General features: G+C 43.9%; 1 protein-coding gene across 1 annotated transcript in view; it reads left to right on the top strand.

Moving 5' to 3' along the window:
• LOC121270800 (mediator of RNA polymerase II transcription subunit 12-like protein) overlaps window positions 1-16,929 on the top strand; it is a 604,195-nt gene that overhangs the window by 472,713 nt on the left and 114,553 nt on the right. Inside the window, exons 24-29 of the mRNA XM_041176240.1 lie at window positions 102-203; window positions 2,446-2,559; window positions 4,295-4,512; window positions 10,710-10,898; window positions 12,231-12,305; window positions 13,431-13,621. Of these exons, the coding sequence (XP_041032174.1) occupies window positions 102-203; window positions 2,446-2,559; window positions 4,295-4,512; window positions 10,710-10,898; window positions 12,231-12,305; window positions 13,431-13,621 (889 nt within the window). The remainder of the gene's footprint in view (window positions 1-101; window positions 204-2,445; window positions 2,560-4,294; window positions 4,513-10,709; window positions 10,899-12,230; window positions 12,306-13,430; window positions 13,622-16,929) is intronic.

Genomic DNA, 16,929 nt, shown 5'->3' with positions numbered 1-16,929 from the left:
TGTGGAAGAGAGGCAGAGGAAAGCTAGTGCCTTCAGTGTTGAAAGCTAATTATTTTTCCTGCGAGATATTTATAACCTCTTTGAGTCTGTGTCTCTTGCAGCATGTGGTGATCCAGATGCAGAACCAGGGGCCAGGATGACATGCAGACTTTTGCTGCATTTGTTCAGAACACCACAAGTCAGCCCTTTCCCTCAGACTAATGGTAAGTTTCCGCTGACAGCCCTGTTCCCCTTTTCAAGTTTTGTTATGAAGACAAAGCTGTCTTTATCCAGATTACTAAGGATTGACCTGTTGACCGACTTCACAGTTGGATAGTCTAACATCAGCAAAGTCTGTGTACATGAATGAATACTTTAGACAAAGCCTGCACACAATGGTTTCATTCAATATTAGGCATGAATCACAAACAATTTAAAGAAAACCCCACAGAACTGAACTTCAAGGTCAACTGAGTTGAAAGGCAGAAGAATGTAATGAAAAGCAATGATAACGTGTGGGGCAATTTTTTACCCATCGCCCTTCGTGTTTTATTCAGAGAAAACACCCAAGTGATTGCTCCCTGCTTCTGTCACTATGCATCTGCTAAAAGATGTGCAAGGATTGCTCAGGATGATTAAACCTCTCCCCCTTCCATTGTACATAGGGAAGAGCCTTCCTCGCAGCAATGTAGCTAAGATCAATTCATCTCATGGGTGCCAGCTCTGGGCTATCCAATTAGTCCCACACCCCTAGCCTCTCCACATAGCACTGCGAATTTTTCCCTTCAAGCATTTATCCAACTCCCTTTTAAAAGTTACCACTGAATCTGCTCGCACCAGCCTTTTGGGCAGTGCATTGCGAATCTCAGCAAGTCCTGAGCTTTCCTGCGAAAGGGAAGTGAAGATTGCCAGTGGGTTTAACACTGCTAGGTTTTAGAAGTCTCCATTTGCTTCAGAGTTGGACTGCGTCGATTAAAAATTGATATGATCTTAAAGCACCTCCGTACATGGGAGCGACATTTTAACGTCACTTCAACGTAACTGGAATTGTGCGATTAAAACCTTTTGTGTTTTACTGCGTAAGATTTTGGATTCGGGTGCCACAGACACCCAAGATTGGCAGTCGCGTATTCATAAGTAATTTTAAGGTAGTTTATTAAGAAGCATTAGCTAAGTAGACAGAAAAAGTATACAACCTGTCTCAGCCGAGAGTACTTCACTGATCTCAGGTGACAAACTGATGGTTGGCACAGAGTGTGCTGATCTCAGCTTGTGATGGCAGTATTCTGCTCTCTAGTTGAAGTGTGAGGGAACTCTTCCCTTTGCCTTCCTCCATCTTTCCTGGTCCATCTTCCAGCTGAAGAAGGCAGCTGCCTGACCAGCACTGCCACCTGATGAGAACTGCCCGCTGTCTCTGAGCATTCGTTAATATACTTAATTTCTAGGGACTGGTAGTTTACCTTATGTCAATCACTTCTTTGAACCTTTCTAACCAATGAATACAGGCCGGGCACCCAAGACATCAGTATGGTCACCTCCATTACCTAGCTCAAGGTCACTTTTTAGTTTCCCTCATGCACAGGGTCATTTGCTAGATAAAAGTGGTACCCATGGCACCAGAAACATAGAAAATAAGAGCAGGGGTAGGTCATTCAGCCCTTCGAGCCTGCTCCATCATTCAATATGATCATGGCTGATCCTCTATCTCAACACCGTACTCCCGTGCTCTCCCCATACCCCTTGACACCTTTAGAGTCCAGAAATCTATCTATTCCTTTCTTAAATATATTCAGTGAGTTGGCCTCCAAAGTTTTTGTGATAGAGAATTCCATAGGTTCACCAGCCTCTGGGTGAAGAAGTTTCTCCTCATCACAGCCCTAAATGGTCTACCCCATATCCTGAGACTGTGATCCCTTGTTCTAGACCAACCCCCACCTCCCCACTGCCCCCCCCCAACCCCCCCAGCCAGAGGAAATATCATCCTTGCATTCCTGTCAGAATTTTATATGTTTCAATGAGATCTCCTGTCATTCTTCTAAATTCCAATGATTATAGGCCTAGTCAGCCCAATTTCTCCTCATACGACAATCCTGCCATCCCAGGAATCAGTCTGGTGACCGTTTGCTGCACTCCCTCTATGGCAATTATATCCTCGGGTAAGGAGACGAAAGCTGCATACAAATCTCCAGGTGCAGTCTCTCCGAGGCCCTGTATAGCCACAGTAAGCTGCAGAAGGCTCCCTGCTATTGGTTCACAAATGTCGATAGAGCCTAATGACCTCAATGTGGTGAGTGCAGTCATTGTGACCTTCATCTCTACAATGTCTTGGCCCCTGACTCCTTGGAATTGTTTGTCTTTTTTTCAGAGAGAGAGAGAATTAATACTGTGCCAGCTAATTTCATTTAGAGTTCTCTACAATTCTAAAAAAAAATAGCATTTCTTAAAAGTCCCTATTCCTTACAACAGGTAAAGTTGCTCCTGGAATACGTTCGTCCTGTGACCGCCATCTTTTAGCTGCAGCACACAACAGTATAGAAGTGGGGGCTGTGTTTGCAGTTCTGAAAGCAATTCTGATGCTAGGTAAGATATGTTGCATGAAGGAACATTATCAATCTAGGTTATTTTAAAAGGTATAGATTGATTGAAAGAGGTTCGCACCAAATAAGATCAATTGGCTAACATAGCGCCATCACCTTGTTGGCTTAGCTGTTGAATAGTTTGGCCTTGACTCTCTCTCTCACAGTAGAAATTCTACCACAAAAACAGGAATGCTATAAAGACTCAGCAGGTCTAACAGCATCTGTGGAGAGAAAAAAGACAGAGTTAACGTTTCGAGTCCTTATGACTCTTCCTCAGAGCTAGTCCTTTAGCTCTGAAGAAGTCATAAAGACTCGAAATTTTAACTCTTTTTTCTCTCTCCACAGATGCTGCTAGACCTGCTGAGTTTTTCCAGCATTTCTTGCTTTTGTTTCAGATTTCCAGCATCTGCAGTATTTTGCTTTTATTCTAGGTTCTATCGCTGGTCTTGAAATTATCCTGGCCAGGTCAGTAGTTAGGGTTCTACAAGATGCTTCAATACCCCTGCACTAAGGAGTCATAAATCAAGCAGGGTTCTTGCTCCAAATTGCTGTTCCATTGGTCCTGCAGGAAAGTGCTTGGATGGATCATGCAGTCACAGGATTAAGCCTGTGGTACCACATATAGTGCTGTATTTGCCAGTCCTCCCTCTCGCCATATGTTATAACGGGGATGGGAGGAGTGTGCAAATTATTAAGCCCACTACTCCACAGGCCATACCATTAATTTAAATGTTTAATTTTCTCACTGAGATGGCCAATTGTGTACCTATAGTTCTAGTACCCAGAAGAAAAGAGACTCTGACCAACTTTCTTTCAAAACTCAGAATGATTAATTTATTTTAAACAAAACTCATTTTACCAGGTTGCAAGTATTGGTTAACACACAATTGTAACCAGGAAATATAACTATCTATCACTTCCTAAAGAATTCCCCCAGTGCGCACACAAATAATCAAAGGACAAACAAAGTTTCTCTGCAGAGATGGCGTTTGGAGGATGGGCGTTACAAAATAAAGGATAAAGTCCGCAGGGTTTCGACGCTGTCGACCTGGAGTTCCCCTGTGTGCAGATAGGATGCTGACCCTGCTGGATACCTGGGAGTTCTCACCAACTGGTCCAGTTTTGCAGGACCAAACGCAGACTGGTCACACTGAGATGAAGGCTTTCTGGCACCAGGTTGATAACCACAGGCAATTTAAGCAAGGCAGAGAAAGAGAGAGAGCCAGTAAAGGTAACCTTCCTTCCTCAGCTTTGTTCTCCAACAAGACTGCCTTCAAAACGAGCAGGCTCACAACTGAAGTTTTTTCCCTCTCTGTCATGAGCTGCCTTTTTGTCTCCCAGCTTTCGATTAATTAAAGTCTTTGCAGTTCAAACCAAACAAACAACTCCTCCTCAAGTACCATGTAGGTCAGGTGATTTCTTGGAAGAGGCCTGCTTGTTGACAGTCCCAAGGTGAACTTATGCCCTTTAAAAAAAATAAATCCCAGGCCAGCATCCAGATCATGCCATGTCCTTCCAATTTGCAAAAGAAAACTTCAGTCTTAAGAGAGATGATTCTAACACATGTGAAGGGTGGCTGTTTGAGTGAGGCTTTAGTGAGCTTACTGGCTCTGGATCTGCAGCCCAGCCACAGTTGGTACCTTTAGGAAGTGATTAAGACAGAAGAGATCTCGCTCTCTCTAAAGGTTTTAGAGGGTGTTGTTGAGCACAAATGACTGTGTTGTGTTTATGTCTAGGTGATGCTGAATTAGGCAGCAATAATGTTAATTCCTCCAACACCGATGACTTCACTGTGACCAGTCTGCTGGCTCCCATCAGTATCCTCGATGACATTACTGAAGATGACGTTCTGAGTTCCACCAAAAACCCCAAGTCAATCAGGCGCACTGTTTCCATAGAAACTGCCAACCTGAGTGAATATGCCAGGTTTGTGCTTAGGACCATCTGCCAGCAGGTAAGAATTGACATTGAGAAAGGAAGTTATTGCACAAGCCATAAAACCTTGTCTGCATAGTTAATAAAATGTTACAATAATTTTGAAGAACTTTGTGATAATAAAGTCTTCAAAGTATTTTTTAAGAATGGCACTGAAGTATTTAACTTCTTGAAAAATTGGTTTCAAAACTAACAATAGCAAAACCATGAATATTATCTGCTGGTAATAGTTACACTTAATGTGACTGTGTTTTGCCAGGGTTGGACTCTTCTCAATATCAAGCTAGGCAAGGTTCTCCTAGTAGAAAGCCTAAAGTTTGCTCGGAAATATATTGCATTAGAAAGCCATTTGGCACCATCCTGCCTCTATCCTGGTTCTCGGCAATGACGGTACATTTCAGTCGGGATTTTCCGGCCCCAGCGTGGCGGGCACCACTGCAGGAGATTCGGCGGCCCTGCCAAAAGCCCATTGACTTTTGGCGGGACCAGACGATCCTGGCGGCGCGTGGGGGCGGAAAATCCCACCCTTTGTTATTCATTCGTATGGTAAAGGTGTCATTAGGAAGGCCGGCCATTATTGTTCATCCCGAATTACCCTTGAGAGGGTGCAGGCAAGCCACCTCCTCGATCTGTTGCAGCCTGTGGTGAAGCTATCTCCACAGAGCTGTATAAGAGGGGGTTCTAGGATTTGACTATGTTTTTCAATAGTTTTAATTAAATTGCTAGCTATTTCTCTTCTGCCCATCAGTTGCAATTTGCTGGCTAAGTTGAGAAGGAGAAGGAGAATGAGGGGATTGGGAGACTAGCAAGCTTTTCCCAGATTTCTTTTGGTTTGTCTTGTGCCTCCCAAGCGTAAAGACTCTTCTATGAAGAGTCATACGGACTCGAAACGTTAACTCTGCCTTCCTCTCCACAGATGCTGGTCAGACCTGCTGAGTTTTTCCAGCTGTTTTTGTTTTTGTTATTATTAAAGTCAGTGCGTGTTGGCTGTCATTCCAATTTTCAAAACTAGTGTAATTTCAGAAATGTATTAATTATCTGTCCTCATCCTCCTGACCTGGTGCCTGTAATTTAAAGGGAGGGTAGGTGAAGAGGTGATGGTGGCTGTTGGTGTTGGGGTCCGTGTTCTATTAATGATTATTTTATAACTTGCTGCTGAGAGTTCCAGGCTTGGCGCAGATGTCCCATTACCGCTGCACACAAGAGGATAAGTTAAGCACGTGCCTGGCATACACAATACAGACTCTCATGGCCACTATAGTTACATGTGTAGATTAGTACAGCATGTACACTCTAGACAGGTGCCTGGTAAATAGCTTAATTCCTGGTGCCCAGTACCATCCTGTTTGCACTCCTTTGTGCTTAATTGAAAATAGGAATGGGAGTAGGCCATTCAGCCCCTCAAGTCTGCAATTAGATCACGACTGACCAGCACCTCAATCTGAATGAACAAACAATTTACACAGGCTGTAGTGACTGCACATATACATTGACACTGTAAAATAATGTCACAGATGTGAGCCACTTATTGGACTTTACACGTAAGTGCTACACTGCCATATTGTTAAATCATCTGTGACAGAACTACTGTGTTATGAAGCCAACAGTTTTTGTATTTGAGGCTTTAATACATTTATGGATCTAGTTTGATGAGCAATAAAATTTTTTTTGGCCTCATCTTCTATTTGTCGCGCTTGAATCCTAATTCCTTTTCCACAATCCGCCCTACCCTCAGCCTACAGCAATTCCACATAAACGGGCCATAAAGCTGGTCTTCGTGCCACACCTGATCCAGGAGCTAGGAAATGAGCCTTAACCAATCCCCCCCACCTTCCCTCTTCACCCCCACCACCGCCCTGCCATTCCACCACCCAACCCAATCACCCTCCCACTTCAGAGCTGTGTGTGACTTTCCCTCCACAGCACCCCATGCTGGGTCTTCTCGTATAATTTGGTTTCGAAAGCTGCTGTGTTGGTCGGTTTAATAGCAGTCTAGAGACAGAATTTGTTTACTTTCCCATTCCTGTCTTCCCACAGACTCCAAGTACTGGTATCTTTCCCCACCAAAACCTAACCTTGTTGGCAACATTCTCTGGTTCATTTGTGAAAAATCCTTGCTCAAATAAACAGTTTCTTAATTTAAAAAAATCTTTTAGCTGTCTTCTCATTGAGATTTGAATTGCCCTCAAGTAGGCACAGTACATAGTAGTTAGGTTAGCAGACAAGTAATCAAGAGACTGGCACTAATAAGCAGTCCATGTCCAAATGCAGCAAGACCTGGCAATATCCAGGCTTGGGCTGACGAGTAGCAAGTAACATTCACTCCAAAAAAGGGCCAAGCAATGGCCATCTCCAACAAGAGAGAATCTAACCATCACCCCTCGACGTTCAATGGCATTACCATCATCGAATCCCCACTACCAACATCCTGGAGGCTACCATTGACCAGAAACTGAACTGGACTAGCCATATAAATACTGTGGCTGCAAGAGCAGGTCAAAGGCTAGGAATCGAACAATAACTCACTGCCTGACTCCCCAAAGCCTATCCATCATCTAGAAGACACAAGCCAGGAGTGTTATGGAATACTCCCCACTTGCCTGGATGAGTGCAGCTCCAACAAACCTCAAGAAGCTTGATACCGTCCAGGACAAAGCAGCCAGCTTGATTGGCACCACATCCACAAACATTCACTCCCTCCATGACCAACGCATAGTAGCAGGAGTGTGTATCATCTACAAGATGCCCTGCAGGAATTAACCAAGGCTTCTTCAACAGCACCTTCCAAACCCACTACCATCTAGAAGGGCAAGTGCAGCAGACAGATGGGAATACCACCTGGAAGTTCCCCTCCAAGCCACTCACCATCCTGACTTGGAAATATATCGCCGTTCCTTCACTGTTGCTTGGTCAACATCCTGGAACTCCCTTCCTAACAGCACTGTGGACTGCACCACGTGGACTGCAGCGGTTCAAGAAGTCTGCTCACCACTGCCTTCTCAAGTGCAACTAGGGATGGGCAATAAATGCTGGCCCAACCAGTGAAGCCCACATCCCGTGAATGAATTTTAAAAAAATCTGCAGACTTGTGTTCAAATCCCAATATAGCCAATGGGGAGTTTCAATTCAGTTAAATTTTTTTTTATTCATTCAGGCTTGACTTGAGGTCACCCAAAACTCTGCTTTTCATGTCGTCACTCGCATCAAGTCTCATTCCCCAATCCCCCGCTTTACTTGCTGACCTACATTTGCTCCCTGTCAAGCAATCCCTTGACTTTAAAATTCTCATCCTTGTTTTCAAATCCCTCTATGGCCTTGCCCCTCCCTATCTCTGTAAACTCCTCCAGCCTCACAACCTTCCAGGACCTGCACCCCTCTCGTTCTGGCTTCTCAGATCAACGTTTGGTCATCTGATCTAATTTTGACTTATGTGGCTCAGTGCCATATTTCGTTTTCTGATGATCCTTTGAAGTGCCTTTGGACATTTCATTATGTCAGACGCTATATAAAATAAGTCCATTCACAAAGCGTGCACATCACTGGCAAACATTTATTACCCATCCATAATTTTTTTTATTATTGATTCATGGGATGTGGCATCACTGGCTAGACCAGCGCTTATTATCCAACCCTAATTGCTCTTGGTGATGAGCTGCCTTCTTGACACGCTGCAGTCCATGCAGTGTAGGGGTACACTCACAGTGCTGTTAGGAAGGGAGTTCCAGGATTTTGACCAGCAACAGTGGAGGAATGGTGATATATTTCCAAGTCGGGATGCTGTGTGACTCGGAGGGGAACTTGCAGCTTGGTGTCCCCATGCGGTGGTGAGCTGTATTCTTGACAACTGATGCCTTGTGGTAGTGGATGTTGGAGGTCAGTTACCTGAGTTCCAGGATATCACTGCAGGAGTTCCTCAGGGTAGTGTCCTCATCCCCAACATCTTCAACTGCTTCATCAATTACCTCCTTTCCATCATAAGGTCAGAAGTGGGTCTGCTCGCTGATGATTGCACAATGTTCAGCACCATTCGCAACTCCTCAGACACTGAAGTAGTCCATGTCCATCTGCAATCTCCTCATGTCCTCTTCACAATATACTTTCCTACCTCTCTGTGTCATCTGCAAATTTAGCTACCATCTCTTCACTCCCCTCATCTAAGTCATTGATGTAAATCGTAAAAGGTTGAGGCCCTAGTGCAGACCCCTGTGGGACTCTACTCATCACATCCTGCCAAGCAGAAGGAGACCCGTTTATGCATAGTCTCTGCTTTCCGCCAGCCAGCCAATCTTCTACCCATGCTAAAATATAACCCCCTACACCATGCGCTTTTATTTTCCGTAATGATCTTTGATGTGGCACCTTATCAAATGACATCACATATAAAGAAAATACAAGTTTTTGCCAAACCACATGGGCCATCACACCCGCAGTGAATCACTGAGTTTGGGTCTGTTTCATTACATCACTGAGTTTATTCAGTGAGCTTATATTCGTGACTCAAGTTGCGGGGATTTCAACTGCAATTGACCGAGGTTGCTTCAGTAGTGTGAGGTTCCTATGTAAAGGTTTGTTTCAACTGCATGTGATTGATACATTTCCAAAATCTTTTTTAAAAATACCTTGCAGTTAATGCACAGAAGGGTTTTGTATCCGTTTTTTTAATGTAACACATGCAACTAAAAGTAAGTTACATTAAAACGGCTCTGAAGAAGGGTCATACGACATGAAACATTAACTCTGTTTCTCTCTCCACAGATGCTGCCAGACCTACTGAGTTTTTCCAGCGTTTTCTGTTTCTATGTTACATTAAAACTGTCGTTTATGAATTACCCATTTTACCTTGCATAATAAAATGCATTTCATCTTCCTTGATATATCCTATATTTGAAATCCATGGTGGATTAGCTGAACTCAGCCAGAGCTGTAGTAGCACTATGATACCTGTACTATGATTTCAGAAGAAAAGAAAAATCAGCTCTGGATTGAGCTTAATGTATGTCCATTGACCCCAGAAGGCCTTGTGACACAGTGGGTAGCATCCCTGCCTCTGAGTCATATGCTCTGGCTTCGACTCCCACCCAGGACTTGACAGCCAAGGAAACTGCGTTCATAACATGGTCAAACAGGTTGATTATTAACCTACAAATCATTCCAACCCATGTGAATGGCGGTTGGTAAGAGTGGGAGAGATTCCTGGTCAGTCATGTGATGGAAAAAAACTTGGAATCTCTGCTGACACTATCCATCGCTCCAGACTGCAACATGCATCTAAAAGTGAATGTTGCCGCAGCAACTCGGACTCCGAGTAGCCTGTAACGCTCACACCACATCACTATTGGCCCCTGCTGGAATGTGCCCAAGTGTGGAGCATGAGGAAAAGATTGGAGTCATTAATGATGATCTCTTTGATCAAATACTGTGCTGCAATTCTATGTTCAAATCCTCACGTGAAGAGCGGCCACTTGGGTAAGGCAGTGGCTACTGGTAAAACCATCCTTCAGTGTGAGTTGGCACTTTCAGGAAAAGAAAGTGAATACATTTGAAATAAAATCACCCATTGCCATTGTGTTCCCTGACTTACATTGGCTCCCAGTCCAGCAACACCTCAAATTTAAAACCCTCATCATGGTGTTCAAGTCCATCCCTGACCTCGACACTCCCTATCTCTGTAACCGCCTCCATCACTACAACCCCCAAAGAACTCTGCAATCTTCCATTTCTGGCCTCTATAAAGCACCACTTCCTTCCTTCAGTCAATGGTGGCCATATCGTCATTGCTTAATTCTGAAGCTCTGGAGTTCCCTCCTTACCCCTCTCTCCTCCTTTATGACGATGCTTACACTCCCACTCTGGCTGAGCTAACATCCCTGCACTAATACCTCCCTATGTGTCAAATTTTGTCTGATGATGGCGCTGTGAATTTCTTGGATGTTTTACTATGTAAAAAGACACTCTTTAAATAAATTGTTGTATGTATCAGGATTTATTGTTACAATATGTGCAAACACCTGACTACACAACATGGGAACAATATGGCACTACAGCCTCACAGTGAAAGATGACTGAATATATAATTGTTTTAAAGAAGCTGACCTGTTTTAATATATAGAGGAGAATAGGACATTAGATGCCATTGAATCGTGTTCTTTTACTTTTACCAGTAAATGCAATTCGTGTTTCAAAATGACATTCTGGTTTTCATTTTACTCTTGACAGGAGTGGGTGGGGGAGCATTGCTTAAAGGAGCCTGAGAGGCTGTGTACAGATAAGGATCTAATACTTGACCCAGTGCTCTCAAACAAACAGGCAAGGCAACTCCTGCAGCTTATCTGTTATCCCCATGGCCTTAAGGAATATGTGGAAGGAGACAATCCTCAGCGTCAACATGTCAAACACATCCTTCAGGTATCAGGAGTGGCAATCTAGCAAGGTTTATCTTTTGGGTTTGATGGCTTTGCAATTTTTTATATAGGGTTGTTCAGCTGATTGATATAACATAAAATAGCATTGGGCAATCGGGTAAAAACAGAGTTGAGCCTTTTAGAAGTCGATATGATGTATGCTTTAAAACTGTGCTATATGAATATCAATCAATGATTGTCAAAGAAAACACTGAGGATTTAAATAAAGCACAGCTTGACTCAGAGTCCACATAATCTACGCTAAGGGAGAGATGCATCATCAGGTTTTCCTATTGGATGTGACATATAACGCCATCCTCATATGGTTACAAAATTCGAAGAGCAGAGAGCTCTGCCGGTTGAGTTAACATTTTTACCTCAACCAACCCATTAGCAGGTCATTTAGTGCGGTTTGTGGGATCGTTGTTTTTCTGCAAAACGGTTGCTGCATGTCAAGAGAACGCACTTCAAGGAAAATTCATTCTTTTGAGATTGACGGATTTCTAAATACCAATGACATAAAGGGATATGGGGTAGTGTGGAGGAATAAGGCATTGAAGTGGGTGATCAGCCGTGACCTTACTGAACGGCAGAGCAGGCTCGATGGGCTGAATGGCCTACTCCTGCTCCTATGTTCGTATTTGCGAAGCGTTTTGTTACCCCTTTGAGATTGTGACAAGGTGCTGCATAAATGAAGGCCTTTTAAATGAGGTTAGTACATCCGGAATCATATATTTTTAATACAAAGGTCTGGAAAAATTAACATTGAAAGACTACTTGTCAGCAAATCACTTTGGGTTATGTTATTATCTGTTATTCTAATATTGGTACACTGTGACAGAACAAATGATTTGCTGACGAGACTTGCTCAACATAATGGAGCTTTGTCGTAACTGTGCCTGTACAAGCAACATTTGAAAAATCTTGGATCAAGAGCTGCTAACCACGTTAACCTGGTGGGACAAATATTTTACTGAAGCAATCATATTTTTTAAAAAAATCTATTTTTTGTAAAGTTTCTTAAATGATTTCAGAACTGCCAATTTGTTACGCATGTACAGTGGCAGGGGGCACTGAAGCCGAATATGACTCCACTTACTCTGAGATTAATTAACTCCGTACAGAGGGGAAAGAAATTTGGGGCAACTGTGGTCCAAATGCAACGCCAAACCATATATTTATCATATTATTAAGCACCTTCTTAAAATTACAAGTGTTTCCTGTATTTTCCCCAGTGTTTAAGGGAAACATGATTTGAAGAAGTCTTAATAAAATAAAGGAACCAAGAGGTGATCCATGGAATTGTTTTTCATTCCCTGCCTTTGATTCTGTTTAGAATTTGGACCAGTGGACTCTGAGACAATCGTGGTTGGAGCTCCAGCTAATGATCAAACAATGTATGAAGGAGCCTGTGAGTATAAAGCACAGACTGTGATATTTAATGCTGCTCATTTTCCCCTTCAGACTGATGGATTTTGAACAGATAAATCTTATCTTGATATTTCATTGAAGTTTGTAGAATCTTGAAAGGAATCGGTAGGGTAGATGGAATTGATAGGGTAGATAGAGAGTCACTTGTTTTGCTGGCAGAGTCTGGGACAAGGGGATATAACAGTTAATTGTATGTTGGTTGGGTGTTAATTTTATTCCGGTGGTATGCATTCATTTGGGGTGTCTCACCCAAAAATATTTATTTTTGCCTGTATGTGTGTGTATATATATATTATATATTTTTATATATGATATATATAATTTATATGCCATATATATATATATGTGTGTATATATATATATATATATATATATATATACTATATATGTTTTTTATATATATGTAGCTATATGGGTAGGCTGAAAGGGGCTTTTCTTGTTGAACATACACAATATGCAATGCTTGTCTCTATAAATAAAAGCTTGTAAGTGATTAAAGATTAGGCTGTGGTATTCTATCCTTCACTTCCTGGCTATCTGAGTTTTGGTAATGACCTTAAAACCAAAGCCAGCCCACTCAGCTTAGAAGTTAGAAAACACTTCCTGCACCAAAGAGCAGTGGAAGTGTGGAAGTCTCTCCTGTAAAGAGATTGAGAACAGCTGATCCGGCACAGACCACAATCTAATAGCTAAAGCATGACCAGGAGTAACTGATATGGACAAGAAATGTGCAACATATGTAAGACTTTTGATATATTATAGATTGTTTTGGTCATTGCTACATTAATAAGAGGAGCCATTGAAATTGGTGATGTTCTGTTTGTTCCTCTATATACAGTATAATGTTGATGTGGTGACCACCAGTTGCTCCTGCAGTGGGAAAAGGGGAAACTAGCAATTGCTACTTGTATTCTAACAGCTAGATGCAGTTGGACCTGCTTATATTAAAAAGATGGATTATTTCATGACCTACAAAGGCCATCCATTGCATCTTGACATAAAGCTGGAACGTACAATCAGTTCTTGTTACAAAGATGATCCATGTTGTTCTTGAGATGTGCGTGTGCAATGTTGTTGCGCTCTTGACCGGTGATCTCTTTGCCAGGGTCCTGCATCAGTTGCTGAGATGAACTCGTTGTTGGAAAATATCGCCAAAGCCACCATTGAGGTCTTCCAGCAATCTGCTGAGCTGAACAGCAGTGTTGTGACATCTGGAATTGGGCTGTTTAACCCGAGCAATAACTGCAACAATGGAAACAGCAACCCAAGACAGAATGGCAAAAAGACATTCCTCAGGTAAAGCAAGGCTTTGTCTATATTGTGAACAGCAGGGAATGGGATGATAGGTACTTCCCGATACATTTCAAGAACATGACGATTGTTCTGAGTTTCTTCATTTGCATATGATGACATAATGAGATGCAGCTAGATACACTGTGCAGACACAATGGGCTGAATGGACTCCATCTATGCTGCAAACAGCTAGGAGTCCACAACAGTAATAATGGTGACTTATAGATTTGACACCAGTCATTACTGGAAGAGCAGGAAATAAACTTGAAGAAGTTGCTTGAGACACTGTCAATAGAAAATTGGCATTTAGCAGCTCCTGTATTAACCAGCTCCGAGAGCTCGTGCATTAACATTTCTGGTTTGATAAGCGAATGCTTAACGCCGCATTTGAATTCGCCCGTCTGAAGGGTCCAGCTTGAGTAGTGGCACCATGTGAGAGAGAGTTCGAGAGGCAAAGCAAATAGTTTGCGGAGACGGGATTTGTTACACCACTCTTTCAGTGTGCTAATCCACACTTTTGCCAATTTCCCTTTCACCCCTTTACCCTCCCCCATTTTTATGGAGGTATTTCTTCATACTCAGGATCAATTCTGCAGCCGCCAGTCAATCTCTAACCATTCTTGCTACATGAGCTTAAACCGTGGATGTTGGTAAACTGTTTGCCTGTACAAGCTGTTGTAGTGGAACTTAGAGTCATTGGCTGGGATTTTCCAGCCCAGCCATGGCGGAACCGCCGGGGGTGATGCAACGGCCCAGACAAAAGTCCATTGACATTTGGCAGGACCGGATGATCCTGGTGTTGGGTGGGGCCCAGAGAATCCCACGCATAGAGCTGGATTTTATGCTGCCCCGCTGGCGGGTATGAAGGCTGTGTGAGGCGTCGATGGGGGGAAATGTAAAATGCAGCAGCTGGCCTACCACCTGTCCCCAATCTGTCTGAAATTTTACAGGGATGGAGGAGACCTCATGGAGCCTGCCTATGCTCGGGTCTATTGAAACAATTAATGGCTTCTTAAGGGTCTCATCTCACCGCTGCTGGTGTTTACCTGCAGCAAGGAGAGGACCACGCTGCAAGGGCTGATGTCGAGCAAGGGAGAGGAATGGGGGAGAAACCTCCTTCCTTGTGGGTCCCCTCAACGCATTGGAGGCACCCCCCCCCCCCCACCGCATTCCCCCCACCCCCCCATCACCCCTCAACTCCCTCGCCAAGACCATTGATCCCAGACTTACCAGGCCTCCCCAGCCTTGGGGACAGCCTGTAGTCCCAGCAGTGGCCAGCGCTCCCACTGGCACTGAGGTGTTGACCATCCAATTGACCGGCAGCTCTCTAAGATGATCCTTCCTCCCAAGATAGGGGCGGAAATCTTGCCTTAAGGCAAAATACACTGCGCCCAGTGTTAAATTGCTGTAGGCTTCCCCCACCCTCAGCTTTTTAACCCAGTAAAATCTAGCTGATAGAGACATTATAGCACAGAAAGGGGCCATTTGGCCCATCAGGTCCATACCAACTCTCTATAGAGCAATCCAGTCAATCCCATTCCCCCATTCTATCCCTGTAGTCCTGCAAGTTTATTTCCATCAGGTGTCCATCCAATCTCCTTTTTAAATCATTGATCATCTCCATTTACACCACCCTTGCTCACTGTGTAAAATAGTTATTCTATACATCTCTCCTCAATCTCCTGCTCAAAACCTGAAATCAGTGTCCCTAGTCCCTGTACGATCAGCTGGTGGGAACAGTTTTTCTTTGTCTAACTTATCTAAAGGTGTCATAATCTTTTACGCATCGATCAAGTCTGGATCAGAGACTTGGAATTCTGCAGTGAGTAACTCATCTGACTCCTCAAAGCCTGCCCAGCATTTTTAAGACCCAAATCTGGAGTGTGATGGAATATTCTCCACTTGCCTGGATGAGTGCAACTCTAACAACATCCTAGAATCTCGACACCATTCAGGGCAAAGCAGCCCGTTTGATTGGCACCCCATTAACCACCTTCAGCATCTGCTCCCTCCACCACCAATACACAGTGGCAGCAGTGTATGCCATCTACAAGATGCACAGCAGTAACTTACCAAAGCTGCTTTGACAGAATGTTCCAAACCTGTGACCTTTACCACCCAGAAGGGCAAGGGTCTCCCCTCAATCTCCTTTCTTTCATTCATTTACAGGATGTGGGCTTCGCTGGCCGGGCCAGCATTTATTGCCCATCCCTAGTTGCCCTTGAGAAGGTGGTGGTGAGTTGTGTTCTTGAACTGCTGCAGTCCATGTGGTATAGGTACAGCCACAGCGCTGTTAGGAAGAGAGTTCCAAGATTTCGACTCAGTGACAGTGAAGGCGGGAGAGGCGATGGCGTAGTTGTATTGTTGCTGGACAAGTAATCCAGAGACCCAGAGTAATGCTCTGCAGACCCGGGTTCGAATCCCACCAGGGCAGATCGTGAGATCTGAATTCAATAAAAATCTAGAATTAAAAGCCTAATGACGGCGATGAAACCATTGTCGATTGTCATAAAAATCCACCTGGTTCACTAATGCCCTTTAGGGAAGGAAATCTGCCGTCCTTACCTGGTCTGGCCTACATGTGACTCCAGACCCACAGCAATGTGGTTGACTCTTAAATGCCCTCTGAAATGGGCTAGCATGCCATTCAGTTGTATAAAACCGCTACAAAGTCTCAAAAAAGGAATGGACCACCCGGCATCAACCTAGGCACTGGAAACGACAAGGGCAATCGCAGCCCTGTTGACCCTGCAAAGTCCTCCTTACTAACATAATGGTGGTTAGTGCCAAAATTAGGAGAGCTGTCTCACAGACTAGTCAAACAACAGCCTGACATAGTCATCCTCACAGAATCACACCTTACAGATAATGTCCCAGTCATCACCACCTCTGGATATGCCCTGTCCTACCGGCAGGGCAGGCTCAGCAGAAGTGGCGACACAGTAGAATACAGCCAGGAGGGAGTTGCCCTGGGAGTCCTCAACATCGACTCTGGACCCCATGAAGTCTCATAGCATTAGGTCAAATCTGGGCAAGGAAACGTTCTGCATATTACCATGTACCGCCCTCCGTCAACTGATGAATCAGTGCTCATCCATGTTGAACACCTCTTGGAGGAAGCACTGAGGGTGGCAAGGGCACAGAATGTACTCTGGGGCACTTCACTGTCCATCATCAAGAGTGGCTCAGTAGCACCACTACTGACCAAGCTGGCCAAGTCCTAAAGGACATAGCTGCCAGACTGGGTCTGTGGCAGGTGGTGAGGGAACCAACAAATAGGATAAACATACTTGACCTCATCCTCACCAGCC

This window comes from Carcharodon carcharias, chromosome 2, assembly GCF_017639515.1.
Source record: "Carcharodon carcharias isolate sCarCar2 chromosome 2, sCarCar2.pri, whole genome shotgun sequence".
NCBI lineage: Eukaryota > Metazoa > Chordata > Chondrichthyes > Lamniformes > Lamnidae > Carcharodon > Carcharodon carcharias.
Note: the sequence above shows the minus strand (reverse complement) of the source record. Positions and strands in the feature narration are given on the sequence as shown.